Source organism: Ostrea edulis, chromosome 6 (assembly GCF_947568905.1).
Source record: "Ostrea edulis chromosome 6, xbOstEdul1.1, whole genome shotgun sequence".
In the NCBI taxonomy this organism is placed as follows: Eukaryota; Metazoa; Mollusca; class Bivalvia; order Ostreida; family Ostreidae; genus Ostrea; species Ostrea edulis.
The window spans coordinates 78,575,199-78,591,696 of NC_079169.1; the positions used below are offsets into that span (position 1 = coordinate 78,575,199).

A 16,498-nucleotide genomic window follows, 5' to 3' on the forward strand; every position below is an offset into this window, starting at 1 on the left:
TAAGGATGTTGCCCTGTGATAATCAGTAATATATAAGGATGTTGCCCTGTGATAATCAGTAATATATAAGAATGTACTTTTCCACCTACTGAATGAGTACAATAAAATGCTTTCTTTATTGTTTTATTGGGTGATGCTTGCAATGGTACAAGCATTGCAGAAAAAATTCATGTCAGCATGCAGGTTATGCAATTTTTTTCTGCAATAATTGCTACTTTCATTACCCATGCGATATAACAACAAACTTTCAGAAGTTTTTAAAAGTACTAAAATATATCATTGACCCATTCGTTACATTAAATGGAACAGTCAATGCACCCTTTGACCTTGACCATGCTCCATATTTGGTAATGATTACACAAACAGGTGGTACCAAAAACTGATGCACCTTGTCAATTTCAAAAGAAGTATAAAAGGAAAGATTAAGGGAATGCCCATACAATATAATAATTTCTTACAGTACATATGTTATTAAGATGCACTTTACACTTTTAAAAAGTTAACTGATCTCCTGTGCTGATTTAACACAGAGCCCGTGTTTGGACATATCAATTGAGTAACATATATTGCGTTATGAAAATTGTTTGCACATCCATTCCATGTTATAGCACAATGTATAAAATATCAGTTAATGCTTAAAGGGGCATTAGCTGTAACTCTATATTATATATTTCAGTAATAACACTTGCAGTATTTAACTGGTACTTATTGTATTACAGATGTTCCCCAAACACTCCCCATTTAGAAATTGCATGGTGTCATTTGTTTCAGTACAAATGGTTTTGACCAAATCAATATGTGAAGTGTCTGAATATATAACTATTTTATAATGTTCAGTCCATTTCATGCTAAATCAAATCAGTTATAGACATCTGAAAATTCTGGGCACATGCATGCACGTGCTGGTGAGTACTTTGACCATGTTGATACATAACAAGTCTACATATATGACTACAAGAGAAGTTTCACAACAGTTAAATGAAAAATGAGAAATTAACAGCAACTCAAAACTACGACGACCAAAATCAATGCACGTCCATACACGCGCGCGTGATTACGACACATCATTTTTGTTGATGCTATTCAATAGACATTTGAACGATATACTTACTGTATGAATTTGATATCAATTACTTCATTTATAAGAAAGTTATGGTGATTTCAAAATTGTCAACTATATAATCAAAGATATATCCACAATTTGATTAACGATCTCAACAGAATTGCTCTCTTCAAAAGAAATGATGCGTGCATTAATACCTTACATAAAAGTGTTGTAAATAATTAAAGATTTCTTCAATACGCCAGTTTCGAGATACGAACTCTTCTGTATAGGAGATGCATTTAGTGGAACTTTGAATGCCTAAGTGGGACAGAGTGGATATGCAGCCAACGAGGAAGACGATGAAATGTATTAAAAGCGGCTTCTCTTTAAATATGTAAATGTGGGAAATACTAAATACTATCGAAAGAAATGTTTTACCGAAGAGGAAACATACAAACAATGTCATATTTGCAAGAAATATCTTGGATATGGTACTTATGACCAGCGAAATAACGTGATAGGATAAGAATTCTATGTATTTAATTACTCCCTAAATACAGTGTACTTATCACTTACTTAGTTTGTGTATCAGTCGAATTCGGGTTATCAAACAGCGTATGAGAACCTTACTGAGTACATTCACTTACACTGTGATGAATATCTGTCCCACTCCCGGGAGTAAACAAATTCTTTCGCGCCTTACTATGTACGAGAGTTCTCCAAAGGGAAATAACTCGGACGTATCTCGAAACCGGCGTATTGAATTAAAGTGATCATAGAATTATTTATACTGAGCTCCAAATGCAATTTTACATTAATTCCACCACATTACTGTGCAATATTGAATTGATGAAAGCAATAATTGAATTGATGAGCACATCAAATCAATTATGGCTCTAATCAAATCAATTAATGCATGCATCAATTCAATTATTGCAAGCAATAATTGAAATTGATGTGCGCATTAAATCAATTGATGAATTTAGCAGTAACTGATTTGATGCGTACGCATCAATACAGAACTTTCGGGATGTGCCGGAACGACTGATTATATTTGACGTTTATACACCACGGTCACGTGATCATAACCACTTGTAGGGCAAGGTTGACATTGATACAGATGGTGTTTCGCTAGCAGATGGTCCTTAAAGAGCTATGCGCTGTCCTATAATGACGATCCAAGTCACTATTGGTGCTTAGTACCTGGGTGTAAATTAGTTGGAAAGGAAAAGGCGCATTTAGACGCGTATCATTGGATGAAAGGCGTGAAGTTTTACCAATATCCTCAAGATACTCCCTATTATATCTATTTCCCTCGCCAACTCACATAATTTAATCAAATGGTTGCAATGATTAATTCCTTTGAAAGATAACATTCTAATGCAGGAATTTTGATAGCAAATGAAGTATCCCATGCTTGTTTACTAATAGGTTGTTATTGTAATCCGGAAGTGAGATGCCCTACAAATTACGTTCAAAGTAAATGCGATGAAAGTAGGAGTGGATCCAATATCTCGAAAGTCCCATATTCAGTTGATGAAATCAGTAATTAATTTGATGCACGCAATAATTGAATTGATGATATCTTCAAATATAAATTAAAGATATCGGATTCCTCAATATATTTTGAGTTTTTAAAAATGTTAATTTGGCACTCCATAGTTGACAGAGATATATGTGAGTGTAAGGAACGATAACTCTGGGTAAAAATTGGTTCTTGACAGTGTTTGGGTTACCATATTCATAAAACGTACTAGATTTACCGCTTTTCCTTGACAGGTGAAAACTGTTTTGACACGTTTGCAAAGAATTCTCAGAAAAAGTTTATATTCATTATGTATATACCTAGGTTACAAACAGTAATAAATGCAAATTGTGTGTTATTACATGTACAAGCAGCTTATTATGAGAGAAATCACGAAAAAATCACTATTCAGGATTTTTGGATTTCGGGAATACTACGCTTGCCAGAATCAATATCGAATATGAAATAAATTTAAAAACAAACAAAATTTCTACGTAATATTGTTTCTCTTACAATTGGAGTCATACATCATAACATTTTAAAACTGTTGGTAAGCAACACTTTCACACAAATTCTAATTAGCAGTCACAGGTGCTTGGGTCATATTTTAATCTCGGCTGAGATTTGGCTCAGCTGAATATTTGGACTGACGCCTACTTTCCGTGAAGGCATCAGCCAGTCCAAATACTCAGCAGTGCCGAATTTCAGCCGAGATTAAACATATAATACGCATCTAACCTTATAACACTGTAGGTATCTGAATTTTAATCAGTAAATAGAAAAAAGGAGAAAAAAACTTATAATATATATAAATGTATTTATATTTTTTTTTCTTCTTCTTCTTTTCTATTTAATTATATCTATTTACTGATTTAAATTCAGATACCTGTGCTTATAAATATATATTAAGTAATCATTTACATATCAGCTGCATATATGTACATGTATACGGTTAGATGTGTAGTCATATAATATATGTTATGGCCCGAGCACTTGTGATTCTGTACAGTGTGTAGTTACAGACACGATTAAAAAAAATGTCAGATGTAAAATGTATGCGCCTGTTTTGTTGGGGTTTTTTTAAATCTCGGTTGAGATTCTGAATATTTCATTATTTGGATTGACGTCAGCCCAAATATTCAGCCGAGCCGAATCTCAACTGAGATTAATAGGGGTTTTTGTTTTACCTTAAGAGCATCTTCAATGAGCTTGGCCCCGTCCTCAGTTTGGCGATGGTCCGCACTGTTCCCTCCACTAGGTGCTTCCTCATCCTCGTTTAAAGAACGAAGTAACAATTCGTCAATATCTGCCTCTTCTTGTCGTAAACCGGAAGTTGACCTCTGGATAAAAAAAAAAAGTTGCTGTTGAAACATTTCTGTAGACCTGTCTACTCAAAAGGAGAAATCGGGACACCCCCTCATTTTTTTTATTAGGCCCTATTATTATTATTTTTTCATTTTAAAATTATTCTGCTGAATTCACGCATGCTGTAATTGAATTGTTGCTCTCTTGACGAATGAATTGATGATATATCGTCAATCACGCACGCTAAAATTTAATTATGTCAGAGAACATGTATTCTATTATTGCACGCATCAATTCAATTGATTATCGTAATAACTGAACTGTTGCTCTCTTTAACTGGATTATTGATATCATTAAAGGTAAAGCAACAACTTGCTAAATGACAATCTATGATAATAAGGAATTTGTGTTTCAAGGGAGGGGGGTTGTTTTGAAAAATATTTTCCGTTTTCCATTGATTTCTATAGTGAAATACATGATTTTAACCCAGATAAAGGTTATCTCTCTTTGTTTTGTCAAATAAATCAACTTTTATGAAAATTCATATAGATATCTATAATACATTTTAAAAAATCATTTAAGAATGATAACTTTTAAAAATTGACCGGAAGGTAGGCGGCGAAACAATACTATCGTTCGCATTTCATGAACCCATCTGTTGAATGATGAACACTGCACTCCCCTCCCTGCGATTCTGATAGGGCCTATATAATTTAGGTTATGTAGTAAATTTAATATTGAATATATATGCAATATTTCTTCCCTTTTATTCTATCATATTTTCTTTTTTAGCATATTGTGAAGTAAATTTCTAATTTCTTCTTCAGCTCAAATCTAAAGTGGTTCCCCCCCCCCCCCCTTACACACTTTTCAAGGTGGAGCTTAGATTACAATACTCGTGTGTTATCATAGTCCATCGCAAAATTACTTTAACGTGATGACCCCCCCCCCCCCTTCCCCATCCAGCGCATCTGATAATTCATATATATATGTGTCTATGAAAGGTTTAAATATAAAATGCAAATCCGATAGAAATTTCTATAATGTTAATTCAGTCTCCTTGAAGATAGATTTCAGTTAAACGTGGCGGATCAATATATTATAAGAAAAACATTTATTGCTGACATAAGCAATTTATTCTAATATTATTTTTTTTTCAATCAGGGACACGCGTACTTTAATTTTCAGAAAAGTGATTATATAGGCCTATACCTACCCACGTACTAGCCTAGTGAAAGGTTTGCGTGACTATGGTACATAGAATTTTCCGACATTCAACTCCAATCTTTGTTTCTTTATACATTAAGTTGCATGTGTTGAGATTTAGAGTGAAAAATGCAAACATGCACAAGCTTTTAAATGAAATCAGTATCCTGCGATATATATACGGGTACATTTCTCAGGCTGCTTTTCAACGATTGCATGATCAAATATCAACTAAAATTAATGGCCAGCAGTTCGTGTGTTTCCTACAGGTAAATCATCTCTTTAAAACAAGAAAAAGAAAATTGCTGAAGCCATTTCTTGTTCAATTCTGGTGAAATAAAAGAAAAAGTCTTATCTTAGAACAACCCAATGATCTTGATCTTAGAAATAATCACAGTATCTTCTATTAATTAAAAAAATAATAATTCTATAATCACCTAATGTAGAGATGTTACAAATCTAACACATATTTAAAGGGGCATTAGCTGTGGAAGTGATGGCAACCATCCCCCCCCCCCCCCCTCAAAATATCTCAATGGCATAGGAATATATATTTTTGATAAATATAAACATTTATTTTGTACAAAAACAAGAGAAAACTAATAAAACTACGTTAGATAACCGCTTTTAGTGTAAAGAAATATATAAAGAAAAAGCATTGGCTTGGAAGCCAATAAATATTTAATCATCAAAATTACATATTCATGTGTCTGATTTGAGGTTTAAAAGTGCTTGAAATAATTAAATACTGGTGTTATGACTGAAGTACATGAAATTGAGCAATTTTCATTTAATTCAATTTTTGGTGACAAAATTACAGTTATTGCCCCTTTAGATTTAAGCGTATTCATTTTTTGTTTAATCCAGTACTTAAATTAATCAAACAAATATTTTAACTATATGAATAAAATGTTATAAGATTACATTTTTGTCAATCTAATTAAAATCATACTTTTTATATCCGAGCCGTATGTACACGGACCTTTTTGTATAATTTTATATATATCAAAATATGACAGTAACTGCTGCCATTTCTAAAATCAATGGTTTTTATCTTATAAAAACTGAGGAAAATTTGCTTCATGAGAAGTAAAGGGATTTGATATTTGATATTTTTATGAAATATATCAGCAAAAAATTCATTGGGAATTCACTTTTGTCACGCGACAGTAAAAGTGTCTAAATAGCTGAGTTTTATGAACATTGATTTGAACCTCGGACAACATAGCAAGTTGAATTCACTAACACTATACATGAATGAAATTTTGATTTCATCGTCATATATATTATACTCTAGGAATATGACCAAAAACCAAAAATGGCATTATTGCATTAATGTGAAAATAAGTTTTGTGACCAGCCTTGACTTCTGGAGAAGAACTTTCAGTCATTCCCGTTTTCAGCCAGGCTTCAATTTGGTACAGTGTACATGTATCAAATTCAAATCGTTGAGTAAAACAGACTGCACATTGTTTCACTTGATGAATATTTTAAAAACCGCATCATTTTTTTTTTAAGAAATAGAATATATATGAATGTTACACAATAAGGCCACACTGGAAATAAAGAACATGACTAATCATGAAATTTTCAGCTTCTGTAGAATGCAAACAGTAAGGTGATAGTAACCATATAGTGGTAGTATGATACCACGATTGTCGATCTTTAACAATGCTTAGTTTTAAAAAATGTAAAATCAAATGTATCATGACTGTTTACAGGTCACTTAACAGGACTGTGTGGATGGTCCGTGGTTGTTTACAGAACTGTGTGGATGGTCCGTCGTTGTTTACAGGTCACTTAACAGAACTGTGTGGATGGTCCGTCGTTGGTGACGGGTCACTTAACAGAACTGTGTGGATGGTCCGTGGTTGGTGACGGGTCACTTAACAGAACTGTGTGGATGGTCCGTCGTTGTTGACGGGTCACTTAACAGGACTGTGTGGATGGTCCGTGGTTGTTGACAGGTCACTTAACAGAACTGTGTGGATGGTCCGTCGTTGTTTACAGGTCACTTAACAGAACTGTGTGGATGGTCCGTGGTTGTTGACAGGCCACTTAACAGAACTGTGTGGATGGTCCGTGGTTGTTGACAGGTCACTTAACAGAACTGTGTGGATGGTCCGTCGTTGTTTACAGGTCACTTAACAGAACTGTGTGGATGGTCCGTCGTTGTTGACGGGTCACTTAACAGAACTGTGTGGATGGTCCGTGGTTGTTGACGGGTCACTTAACAGAACTGTGTGGATGGTCCGTGGTTGGTGACGGGTCACTTAACAGAACTGTGTGGATGGTCTGTCGTTGTTTACAGGTCACTTAACAGAACTGTGTGGATGGTCCGTCGTTGTTGACGGGTCACTTAACAGAACTGTGTGGATGGTCCGTCGTTGTTGACGGGTCACTTAACAGAACTGTGTGGATGGTCCGTCGTTGTTTACATGTCACTTAACAGAACTGTGTGGATGGTCCGCCGTTGTTGACGGGTCACTTAACAGGACTGTGTGGATGGTCCGTCGTTGTTTACAGGTCACTTAACAGAACTGTGTGGATGGTCCGTGGTTGGTGACGGGTCACTTGACAGAACTGTGTGGATGGTCCGTCGTTGGTGACGGGTCACTTGACAGAACTGTGTGGATGGTCCGTCGTTGGTGACGGGTCACTTAACAGAACTGTGTGGATGGTCCGTGGTTGGTGACGGGTCACTTAACAGAACTGTGTGGATGGTCCGTCGTTGTTGACGGGTCACTTAACAGGACTGTGTGGATGGTCCGTCGTTGTTGACAGGTCACTTAACAGAACTGTGTGGATGGTCCGTCGTTGTTTACAGGTCACTTAACAGAACTGTGTGGATGGTCCGTGGTTGTTGACAGGCCACTTAACAGAACTGTGTGGATGGTCCGTGGTTGGTGACGGGTCACTTAACAGAACTGTGTGGATGGTCCGCCGTTGTTGACGGGTCACTTAACAGGACTGTGTGGATGGTCCGTCGTTGTTTACAGGTCACTTAACAGAACTGTGTGGATGGTCCGTCGTTGTTTACAGGTCACTTAACAGAACTGTGTGGATGGTCCGTGGTTGGTGACGGGTCACTTGACAGAACTGTGTGGATGGTCCGTCGTTGGTGACGGGTCACTTGACAGAACTGTGTGGATGGTCCGTCGTTGGTGACGGGTCACTTAACAGAACTGTGTGGATGGTCCGTCGTTGGTGACGGGTCACTTAACAGAACTGTGTGGATGGTCCGTGGTTGTTGACGGGTTGAAGAGTTCGGGCGGGAGGGGGGGGGGGGGTCGATGGATGGGTGGAGAAATGAACAGACTTACCTTGAACACGTGTGAAGTATGTCTTTTCCTCAGTTCATCCAGAATACGTCTCGACTCCAATTTCCCAACTGCTATGAATAAAAAAGACGAGTACGGATATCAACAGGATAGCTAGATTTGATGTGTGTTCATTAAAATGTACCCTTCATGACTGTCTATAGTACTACATTAAAATGTACCCTTCATGACTGTCTATAGTACTACATTAAAATGTACCCTTCATGACTGTCTATAGTACTACATTAAAATGTACCCTTCATGACTGTCTATAGTACTACATTAAAATGTACCCTTCATGACTGTCTATAGTACTACATTAAAATGTACCCTTCATGACTGTCTATAGTACTCCATTAAATTTATATATCCTTCATTGCTGTGTATAGTACTACATTAAATTTATATATCCTTCATTGCTGTGTATAGTACTACATTAAATTTATATATCCTTCATTGCTGTGTATAGTACTACATTAAATTTATATATCCTTCATTGCTGTGTATAGTACTACATTAAATTTATATATCCTTCATTGCTGTGTATAGTACTACATTAAATTTATATATCCTTCATTGCTGTGTATAGTACTGCATTAAATTTATGTATACTTCATTGCTGTGTATAGTACTACATTAAATTTATATATCCTTCATTGCTGTGTATAGTACTGCATTAAATTTATGTATACTTCATTGCTATATAAGTATAGTAAAACATTAAATTTATGTATCCTTCATTGCTATATATGTATAATACTACATTAAATTTATATATCCTTCATTGCTGTGTATAGTACTGCATTAAATTTATATATCCTTCATTGCTGTGTATAGTGCTACATGCAGAGTATACCGCCTTACACACAGGTCAGAAGAGAAAGTCTGATTTTCAATAGATGTTTTATGTTCACGTTTTCTCTTCTTCCTCTTTTTTTCTGCGACAGGACCACAGGCAATTGCATCGCTTGGGGTCGAATTTACTATATAAAGAGTACTCTCGATCTGTCCTGTCCACAGGCAATTGCATCGCTTGGGGTCGAATTTACTATATAAAGAGTCCACAGGCAATTGCATCGCTTGGGGTCGAATTTACTATATAAAGAGTACTCTTTATATAGTAAATTCGACCCCAAGCGATGCAATTGCCTGTGGACAGGACAGATCGTGATTATCTTCGCTTTGGGCTGGTCGACAGTGTACGCTTTTTACACACACACAGATATACATGTATATATCTCGTCCTCTGATCGTCTAATTGAATAAGCGTCCGGCTTTATAGAATGATCTACCAGGTTTCGGTGACAGTGTTCTATGTCGCTCTTCCCGCGGATATTTTGATTGGCTTATAACGTTAAACAGCAGACAGGGGTATGATGTGGTAAACGAAGGGTAAAATTGTTAAATTCTTTTGAGTGTCGTTATCTGTGATAATATTATTCAATATGTTTCTGTCAATTAATACAATAGAGATCAACTTTACCATCCGAGTTAAACCATGGCTATAGAATTGATTTCAAAGCGAAAGCCCGTCCTGATGTTTTCTCAAATCATATTTATATATCATGTACATGCAGTGAATACAAAGCAAACCAATTTTTGAAGAATAAATTTTCTCAATATGCCTGTAATACATGCAATAGAATGTCCTGTGAATGCATGAATATGCATCACAGCTCGATCGTGCTAGTTAGATTTAATGATGATCTGCGGATATTAAATGATGGACTTTTAAACTTAAAAGCTAAGAAATGGTAAAAGCATTCGATATCTGCAGGCCAGAAACACGTTCGATATTTTCAGACCAAAATCACATTCGACATTAATCTGCTGGAAGGAAACATTTTGATATCTGCAGGTCAAAAACAGTTCGATATCTGCAAGCCAGAAACAGTTCGATATCTGCAGGATAGAATTAGTTCGATATATGCAGGCCAGAAACAGTTCGATATCTGCAGGTCAGAAACAGTTCGATATCTACAGGCCAGAAACAGTTCGATATATGCAGGCCAGAAACAGTTCGATATCTGCAGGACAGAATTAGTTCGATATCTGCAGGCCAGAAACAGTTCGATATCAGCAGGCCAGAAACAGTTCGGTATTTACAGACCAGAAATGCTTCATATATCTGGAAGCAAGATTTAGTTTTTAATTTCATCAAGTTACCTTGCTGTGCAACCTGTTTAAATGGGGTATTGTAAAATGTCAAATAGTCTGGTTAAACGTGGGTTTTCGTAGATAATTTGAGATTAAACAATACGTCAGCTATATTCTATGGTGATTTGGTAGATATTTCTTAAAGTAACTCCACCCACATGTGACTTCGCACTATTATGGGTTAAAATTAGAAGAAAAAACTGTATTAATTTTCCCACTTAATATAGTTTAATTTAAAATATAACCAAAGAAAACTTATATGTTGCCACCCTTTTAAAGATGTTAGACTTAAACAGAAATGTCTATGTAAGAAAATTTAACATTTTTGTTAAACAGCAAAATAAACATGTATAAAAACTGATTAAAATGACAAAATTATAATCTTGACAGTTTAAAAAAACCCTGCTACTTTATACATATAATTATATTGATGGTGGTCATCGGGGAAATCGTTGTATAATAGACATACAATAGAGAAAATACAGCATAGGAGTTATTGCCTCTTGATAGCAAATTTTTAAACATTTAGATTAATACATATACCAAATATAAACTTTTTTCTGTATCAAATAGTTTACCAAATCACAGTGAAGAAAATTCTCAAAAAAGATATGTATTCATCATGCGCAAGGTTTAATTAATTAAAGATTTCGTAAAAACCTATGACGTCTCATGAAGGTGCAGTTACCTTAATAAATTATGACCACCATGCAAACGCGTCCACTGGACAGGTAATTATCTGATGTGATTTTTTTCAAAGTTTTGGAAAGTTTAAGTATCATCCAACGACAGATTCAGAAGGCTATTGTAGATCTTTTTCAAAATGTTCTACCGGTATCTACCGGTATGTTCTTTAACTTTCAATAATTTATCATTATTTTTCTTGAACTTTCAGTAATTTAATTTATGGATATTTCTTAAATTATTACCTTTTCTGTTGACCTCTACGTGTGCACACACAGCTATGCATTGTAGAACGAAAATTGCCAACAAACTAAATCCTTTTCTCTCGATTTCCATTTTCCCAGGTACAATAAAAATGGACAGGGGTCTCTCTTTTATACGGTGTGCGTGACAAACATGAACATGCGCATGGACTTACATATTTTTTTGGATCACAATTAAAGTTTTGTTTGTTGTTACACGACTTTCAATTGGGTTAAGCGAACCTTTTAAATCATAGTGGGCTGGTCTAGCATTACGAAAGTCGGGGTACACGATGTACGTAAATTCTTAAAAGATGTCACGTCAAAACCGCTTCCGGGTGTTCGTTCCGTCAATATCTTGTGAACTGGAACACGTCTTTCAATATCTCCAATTTCACATCAACATGTTTGTATGATAGCAATCTCATCCGAGAAATCTAAATTCATCAGAAAGACGTAGACTTTATTCTGTTGGTGACCAAAAAAGCGTTAATACGATGTCATTTCAATAAACAATTACAGAAAAGCGCCGACATTAAGGGTGTCTCCTTTTGTGTCTGTATTGTTTGTCCAGAACATACCTGTTTTCTTTCGTGACCAATTCCGTAAACTCTTCAAAGTGTCGGTTAAACTAGTGTTTGTAAATTTTCAATGTAAAATCAAAATAATATGGCATAAAAACAAATGTAAATAAACATCATACCTTGTATAGGATTTATAACAATCAAACATTGATACAAAGTATTTTATCATGAAGTAATGATGAGATTGCAAAATTCTACAATGCGTCGTTAATTCAGCACCTGTTGTATACTACCCATGTTCTGTATTTCACTTACGTTCGATTTCAGGATATTTAATATATAACACTAGATAATATATCAAAGGATCCTTATTTCAACATACATGTATATTATATCTAAAGATCCTTGTTACATCAGTTATACCAAAAGGAAGCTAGGTGTTATATCAGAGAATCCTTATGACACCAACTATCATCGTAATCAAATGAGACTCATTATAAAAAAAACCATTGTGGTAATTTTTATGGTTCTTGAAAATTTTAGTTATGAAATGCACCACACCACCGAATGAGATAAATTTCCACGTTCCTGTTATAAAACTAAATACTGATGAAAATTGATATTTCGGAGGGCCAATATATATATATATAATGAAAGAAAAGAAAAAGGTTCCACGTTGGATGTTGGTTGGTTAGTCATTCTGTTGATTTGTTTACGTCCCGGTCGAGAATTTTTCATTGATATTGAGAGTCACCAACTGAAGGTGAAGCACCACTAATTTAGATCTATACTCAGCGCTCAGGACAAAAGCAGTGAGGTTCATACGAGACGTTTCTCAATATTATACGATTTTTTTAGTGATATTTCATGTATAAGGGGTCCGTGTTTGCCCAACTCTATATATTGTATTCCTTACAGGAGTTAGGGGATTGATCACTGTTCGTTATCTTCACCTTTCATTGATCACTGTTCGTTATCTTCACCTTTCATTGATCACTGTTCGTTATCTTCACCTTTCATTGATCACTGTTCGTTATCTTCACCTTTCATTGATCACTGTTCGTTATCTTCACCTTTCATTGATCACTGTTCGTTATCTTCACCTTTCATTGATCACTGTTCGTTATCTTCACCTTTCATTGATCACTGTTCGTTATCTTCACCTTTCATTGATCACTGTTCGTTATCTTCACCTTTCATGTACCATTCACTTGCATTCGATGTGTGTTTCGAGAGAGAGAAAAACACCTTGGGGTACATGTATATTATCAGGTTTGCTTTAGGGATAGCATATTTTGATAGTTCCTGTTTGGGGCAAGTAAAAATGGAAATTCAGCTCTTATTGATATGTATTACAAAAGGTTTGTTTTACATATAGACAGAACTAAGTTATTGTTGCAAAGAAGGGATCGCGACAAATCTTTGGATCAATCGGAAATCGAACCTGGGACCGTTGCATTACAAGTAAGGTGATCTGATCACCGAGATAACCAGGCCAATACACGAAATATGGTAATATTACTAAAATATGAAATTTAAACCTATTTCTGAAATCATACAAGAACTCTTCATATAGAGATGAAAATATAGTTTTAGAAGAGAAAAAAATGTTCTAAACGTCGCGTATGCCAAAGCCTGTCGCGACACTGGGACTTCCGTTTTTAAGGTTATATATATCTGAACGACCTGTGATTCTCACTTCTCAATGTCGAGCGTTTGTCGAAGTCGAAGAATATAAAAAAAGAATTTAAAAAGTATGTAGACCAAATGATTCGCTCTGATCAAATTAAAGGTCTTTGTAAAAGATGGAAATCTAGCTGAAGATATTTGATCCATTTATGACATCATGCATTGTACAGAAGAGGAAATATTTTAAGGACTTTACTTTTCTTTTTTTGAAAAGGCTTTTGATGAAGCATCTTAGTCATTCCTTCATGAATTCTATTTAATTAAATCTTAAGCAATGATTGAAATTTCAAAATCGGAATTAGATTAACAATTTATTAATTGATGGAATCATAATTGTTATTCATTGTAAGGAAGCAATGTATTTTTCATATTTTTGTAGACGAAGAGAATGATTCAATGAATTCAGGAAAAGTTGACAATTCCGAAAATGAATGGACAATATCCAGCAAGGACACAACACATGTTTTGAGGCTGTCAGCAATATTGCACATTTTACAAAACACACGAGGCACTGGAAAATCTGAAATCATCAACAGAAATACCCAATGAAGCTTTGAAATAGGCAATGATGATGTACAATGTCGTGTCACAGCAGAAATGCGTATTTATTCAGGTATGTTATAAATTATTTTTTGTCAAAGGTTATGTATATTTTGTCAGATTTAAATGTATATTTCTTTTGCTTGCAACAAAGGCTGCTAGGCAACGTGCATTTTTGCTGTTGAGGTGTTGACAAATGTTTTAATTTGATAAATTCAAAAACGTACATATCAACTCTCCGAGAAAAAAAATCAATACTAATAGAAAACAATCTAAATGTTTCAAAATGTCCCTTATCCACGTGCACCTTTGAATCACCAGTTCTTAAGTACTTAGTATTTGAAATTTCATTTTGAAACAAATACTGGTATATTATTGCAGGCTGTACAATCCATAGCAAAGGAGAATGCACATTCTAGACTGAAGCCCACAACTTCGTTTAGAGAGAGAGAGTTTTAAAAGTTTTGTGTACATCGAAATCCCTGTGTGTACCGGTGAGGTAAATCCAGAATCGTCTGAAAGGCTCCCTGGCTCAAAATAATAAAAGTACGCTTTGATTTTAAAAAAAAAAGATTTAATGTATGTTTTATAAAACTATATGTTTTCATTTTTAGAAAATACTTATATTCAATTAAAAGGAAATGTTTATTGGCTATATATTATTTTATGATACTATTTGGATATTTAATAATGGTTTAAATTACATTATTTATGCATTTCAGTTGAATTAGAACTTTAGAAAGGCGAGGATTTGGAAAGTAAAAAAAAAAACAAGATCAAGGTATGATGCACGAGACATCTTTTGTAATGATGAAGAAGTTGGAGATCACCAGAAGATGTTGAAGTCTGTGTCCATTAGTCTAGAAAGCTACACCAATTCTTTTTATGATATGAGTGCGATATCTGAAGATATGAAAAGGTTAATTGTCGAACACCATCCACAAGCACAATTGATTGAATCTTTGTTGTAAGACTGGGTTAGGGGCTAAGGGCATATGCATATATACGTGGACCAATACATCTGTGTTGATTTGTTAACTTCCTTAGCGGTATTTGTTATTTTGATTAAAAGTAGACATGATATATTATATATTACATTTACATCTCTCAACTGATTCGATATGCAAGAGCTTGTTCTGCGTATGGTCAGTTTTAAATCGAAGCAGGCTAATGACAAACAAGTTGATGGTGCAGGGGTTCCAACAATCTCGTTTAAAGTCAGCATTTCGCAAATTCTATGGTCGTTATAACGACCTAGTTTGCCAATACAACCTATCAATGGGTCAAATGCTGTCCGACGTGTTTCATGCCGATTGTTAGGCTGTTCTTGGCACACTGATTTTGACTACGGATAACTCCGTTTACCTGATCAAGATATAAGGCTCACGGCGGGTGTGACCGGTCGACAGGGGATGCTTACTCCTCCTGGGCACCTGATCCCACCTCTGGTATATCCAGGGGTCCGTGTTTGCCCAACTCTCTATTTTGTATTGCTTATAGGAGTTATGAGATTGATCACTGTTCGTTATCTTCACCTTTCATACTGTCATACTGTAAAGAATTTATAACCACTTGTAGTTTTTTGGTGATATATTTAAAGTGTAAATGTCGTCCACACAATTGTAAACTTAGTTTGTCAGTAGCCTGCGCTTCGATTTAAACACTGACCACACACAGAACAAGCTCTTGCGTATCGAATCAGTTGAGAGATATAAACACCATATGCAGGTGATAATGGAATATGGGAAGCTGACGATGGAGAAGCTGAAATCATCCCGTTTGTCATAAAGTTGAGTTGTTAGTTTGCCGTTGATATCTACTTTCAATAAAATATCTAAGTATGAATCAGAAGTGGACGACTCTGTGGTGTCTTTTATTTCGAGTTCACTGGGATATATCGAATCGACATATAAATGCACATTATTTTTGTTAAAAAAGATAATACGTCGTCGATATATCTAAATGTCGAATTGAAGGTCACAGCAAATGGTTCTCATTAATGAAATGAAAGCAAACTCAGAAAAATTTCAAGCAATAGTTATCGGACCTAAAACACGTTAAATGGACGTTTCTTCTGATTTGGAAAATGCTACAATAAGATGTGAAGAGGAAGTTACACTTTTGGGAATTACGATAGATTTTATACTGAATTTTAGTAGTATATTTCCGATATACATGCTAAAACGCTGCAAGGCAACTAAACGTTTTAAAGAAGTTTTACGTGTATACTATTAATTCATTCTGACAAGGTATCAAATTAT

At 35.1% G+C, this 16,498-nt stretch overlaps 1 protein-coding gene across 2 annotated transcripts in view; it reads right to left on the reverse strand.

Moving 5' to 3' along the window:
* The window catches only part of LOC125646086 (MAM and LDL-receptor class A domain-containing protein 1-like), a 45,316-nt gene extending 33,681 nt beyond the window's left edge, over positions 1-11,635 (reverse strand). The window contains exons 1-3 of one of the 2 annotated variants that reach the window (XM_048872231.2): positions 11,488-11,635; positions 8,405-8,475; positions 3,758-3,910 (exon numbers count right to left, since the gene is read on the reverse strand). In XM_048872231.2, coding sequence (XP_048728188.2) covers positions 3,758-3,910; positions 8,405-8,475; positions 11,488-11,578 — 315 coding nt within the window. In that variant the 5' untranslated portion in view covers positions 11,579-11,635. The remainder of the gene's footprint in view (positions 1-3,757; positions 3,911-8,404; positions 8,476-11,487) is intronic. The other variant, XM_056140892.1, reaches the window with a different exon arrangement.
* Positions 11,636-16,498: the final 4,863 nt, after the last annotated feature.